General features: G+C 42.7%; 1 protein-coding gene across 4 annotated transcripts in view; it reads right to left on the bottom strand.

Annotated features, from left to right (window-relative positions):
- Positions 1-2,873: 2,873 nt before the first annotated feature.
- The window catches only part of sirt3 (sirtuin 3), a 10,517-nt gene continuing 8,912 nt past the window's right edge, over positions 2,874-4,478 (bottom strand). For all 4 annotated transcript variants that reach the window (XM_005746660.1, XM_005746664.2, XM_005746662.2 and 1 more), the window contains one exon: positions 2,874-3,751. In XM_005746660.1, coding sequence (XP_005746717.1) covers positions 3,728-3,751 — 24 coding nt within the window. In that variant the 3' untranslated portion in view covers positions 2,874-3,727. The remainder of the gene's footprint in view (positions 3,752-4,478) is intronic.

Below are 4,478 nucleotides of genomic sequence, written 5' to 3'. Positions count from 1 at the left end.
TGAGCCTCCTGCTTCTACAGTCTCAGGGTGTTGGATGTGAACCCCTCTGTAAATGACTGGGACCCAGCATACTGTGTTCACATTTGACAGGTTGCGTTTTATTGATCACTCAGTGACACTTTCAGTCTCGGCACCCACGTCAGACAACTTTTCAGTTAGCTGTACCCTCCCTCTTCTTCATCATCATCAGCACAAAGCATCTCCACCTGACCCTCCAACCTCCCTGGCACCGCCCCTCCCCTGCAGCTGAGCTAGGGACCACACCCTCCATGCGTGGTAAGGACCTTTAGCGTCTTGTCAGTAGCTCCTGTTTCCTCCTTTCCCAGCCGATTATCCCAGCAGGGTATCTGAGGACCGGCAGGGCGTAGGTGTTGATTGCCCAGATCTTGTTCTTCCCATTGATCTAATGCAGAATGACCCCCTTGCTGCAATGAGTAAGGGAAAGCTTTGATGTGTTGTCCCTAAAGGTTGGTTGGAGTCCTCAGCTAATGACTACAGTTGTTTGCAAAAGATTATTATACTAGTCTACAAAATTGTTGTTGTGATATTTCTGAACAACCTTTTAAAAAGTTACTCTTTTGACTCCACTGTAACACAAACCCCATAATTTCACGGTACATGTACAATGACAATAAAGGGCTATTCTACTCTACTCTACTCTATTCTATTTTTTGAAACCACAACTAGAAAAGAAAAAAAGAGTGTGGTTATTAAATGCATTGGCGTTCCTATGAATGTGGGGCAGAATGACACTTGCAGTAGATTTGACTTGCGTACTTAAGTTGCTTTAAGAAGCGCACAGACTACAATGAAAGGAGGGAAACATTACAGCCTTGCAGATGACATCAGCTCTATTTCTTGTTACACAGATGTCAGCAGCACCATAAAACACATTTCTTCCAAGGTTGAGGAGAAACGGGAGGTGAAAATTGGAGTGAGGTGTGAGAGCTGGATTTAAAAAGCTAAAGCTGAATTTGATCAAATTTGTAATGTTCTGCACAAATACAAAGCCCGACTCACTGCACATTATGAAGAGCTCCGCAAAGTTAACTCAGTTTTCTCTCCTCTAAAAACTGTCAATGAAAGAGTAAATAACAGCTGCATAAAAACCAATTATGATGTTACTGGAGCCGTTCTGTAAGATTTTATTGCAGTTATGCCAAATGTACACAACAATGCTGCATTTATTACAGCGATAGCAGTGAGAGACAACCTCTCGACTTAATGTGTCACATTCAGAAGCCTCTGAAGGACAGCACTGGGTGCATTTTACTACCAACACAGACGGGTTTTAGTACGGGGAACTGGATGCTGACAGACTTCGTCCTCGAGATTACCAAAGCTGCCAAGGTGCAAATTTAATTTTGACAGTAGAACCCTGAAGCATTTCATGTGGATACTCAGTTTGACACACAATACAAACGCCAGCAGCAGCTAAACGGCCTGAAATGGACTGTTTTTAAAAAAAGAAAAAGAGCCAAATTTTCTTGCACACCGTCTACTTCTTAGGTGCAACTGGAAACAGTGGAGTGGGCACCAGTATTAGGACCCAGAATCCCATGAATTGAAGTTGAATAGCATGGTTTTATTTTTAGGTAAACTAAACAGCTGTTTGCTGACGTTTTTATACCACATTTTATTCAAATCTGTTTTGTTGGTGACTAGAGCAGGGGCGTCCAACTGCAGGCCTTGAGGGCCGGTGTCCTGCAGGTTTTAGATCTCACCCTGGGTCAACACACCTGAATCACATGAGTAGTTCGTTACAAGGCCTCTGGGGAACATCAGGACCTGTTGAGGGGGTCATTTAGCCATTTGAATCAGCTGTGTTGGATCAGGGACACGTAAAACCTGCAGGACACCGGCCCTGGAGTTGCCCAGCCCTGCTCTAGAGTAAAAGTAGACGGCAACATCCTTGCAGCAAGGAAAACTTGGTGGTTGTATTGAATCTTTTCACATTTGGTGACCAAATACTTGTGGAGACCAACTACTACCCAGAAGTTGAGAAATCAATGTATGTGATTGCAGGATGACAATCTGTCTTCAAACAATCAGTCTGAGTCGGTGAGTGCAACTTGTTTGTGATGTGTCTCTTTGCAATATGGGACTCGACTCCTCTGGTTGCAGGCTGGTGGTATTCCAATAAAAGAGTAAGGTTGCTGAGCAGTTATACCTCCATCCTGCTGCAACTGCGTCACTGCTTGTGTTGTAATTTCTGTGTCAACTGTTACGTTTTTAATGTAAGTAGTTTGCCAGTTACAGACAAACAACTTGGCAGCAACTGGCAACTAGACTGCATAGTCAAACTGATAGGAGACAGACTCCATCTTATTGCTGTTTTACTGTCATGTTGATGCACCAAAGCTGTTTTGAAGACCGCAGCTAACTGCAAGTGGTCGCAGAGCTGGACCCGTCCCCAAACCGATCATCAAGAAGACGGCAATTTTACTGCACACACACTGGTCACACGCTGGCCTCCCGCAACTGTCTTCATTAGTGTGACAGCAGAATAAGGATTAATAAGGATTATACTTTATTGATCCCTGGGGGATCAATAAAGTATTCTGATTCTGATTAAAAATAGTGTTGTTTTTTTCAGTTTCTGAAATGAGGCATCCCAAACATTTGACAACCACTTCTTTAGAGCAACTTCTGCCTGTTTGTTTGTGCAAGGAGTTTAAGTTTGTACAAATACACATCAGATCACAGACACATGTAACCTGTTTACTCCTCATGCAAACATCTGGGAACATCAGATGTTTGCATGAAAATTAAATTCAAATTTATTTTAACTATATGTACAAGTGATGAGTCAGTGTATACGAGAAACTGAACTCATCATATATCCATCAGAAACTTTTTCTTTTTTCATTTTTAATTATATTTTAAACAGAGTAGGTGAATGTGGTCTCAGCTGCAGTTCCCATTTTTCTTTACAGCACTCAGCAGGATTCAAACAGGAGCATGTTACAGTCTCGGCTGCCCTCTTACTCCCTCTGCTGTTTAATAACGGCTTTTATCCCTAATTTTTTGGCAGTGTTACCAAAAAGCAAACATAACATTGATGTCATGAGTGTATCAGAACTCACAATCTCTCTGACTGTGTACAATGACTTCATGACCATCGACGCACACACGCGTCCACTCAGTGTGGATCCGTCTGTGAAGAATAATCCCTATTTTACCCTTTAATTCACATTCTACACAGCCTTTCTTTGTTGGTCTGTTCTTACTGACTTACATCAGTGTTTCAGTCTTTAACTCAGTCTAGCATTAAGCATGAGCTGAAGATGGTGAGCAGCAGACTTCGGGATTCATACTCTCCAGTGAAAAAGGCTCCATTCATGCCAATAACCTCCCTGAGACAGCAGGTGAAAATAAAGCTGGCACATTAACAGGATAGCTTGGGTCTGTCAACTGTGCATTTACAAATAAAATAAAGTACCAGTGAGTACTGTACCTGTACAATACTGTGTGCTGTACTCAATATTGCTACTGCAGAGTAAATTCTACTGCACACAAAACTTTGTTATACAGTATTTTATTCATATTTGACTGAGCATTAATTACACAGCATTTCCACTATACAACTTCTTTATCTACCAGTCTGATAGTTACCACTGATCCCATTTTTAAAATCCTAGTAAACCTCGAGTCTTCTGGACTTCATCCTACAGTTTGTGTGTTTGATGTAAAGTCAAACCTCGTTTTTTGATGTTGTGAACTTGTGTCACTCTTCTTTTTTTGGTGCACTCTGCAGAGAAAGTACGTACAGTTTGATTAGTGAAGTTTTCAGTGAGATTTGTGCTCAATACTGCGCTCAGTTAAAATTCTGGGATATTGATGTGATCAGTTCAGTAGCTGAGAGCGTTGTTAATGAGTTAATAAAATTAACAACAGGTGCACTAGAGTGATAACAATGAGACAACCCCCAAAACAGGAATAGTTTTACAGGTGGACACCACTGACACTTTTTCCTTCCTTATCTTTTATGACTGTTTTTATCATCCCTGCCTTTGGCTAGGGTCAGGGTCACTACTGGTAGCTCAGTGCAATACCTGGACCCTACAGACATTGGACAGGTAGTCCTCCAGGATGGCACATCAATGCATGTCTTTGCCAAAAGGTTTGCTGCGTCTCCCAGCACCAGTCTCAAGAGCAGGGAGGAGATTCTAGGATGCAGGCGGGTACTGCAGGAGAGCTGGACAGGAACATAGAAGGTCCTTAACCCATTAGCAGAACCGGTATCTGCTCCTTTGTGCAGGGAGGAACAGGATGAGCACTGCCAGAGCTACCAAAGGACCTCCAGCAGGTCGCTGGTGTGATTTCTCTGACCAAATCATCAAAAACAGACTTCATACACCAGGGTGCAGAGGAGGCTACCCCCCCCCTCCCCCCTCTGTCCCCTTCTGGCTGCCTCTGCCTCAATTTTATCCCACAACTTAGACATTCACATTACTCACACTCTCATTACACATACA

Source organism: Pundamilia nyererei, unplaced genomic scaffold (assembly GCF_000239375.1).
Source record: "Pundamilia nyererei isolate P.nyererei 1_Seehausen unplaced genomic scaffold, PunNye1.0 scaffold00181, whole genome shotgun sequence".
Classification (NCBI taxonomy): Eukaryota; Metazoa; Chordata; class Actinopteri; order Cichliformes; family Cichlidae; genus Pundamilia; species Pundamilia nyererei.
Note: the sequence above shows the minus strand (reverse complement) of the source record. Positions and strands in the feature narration are given on the sequence as shown.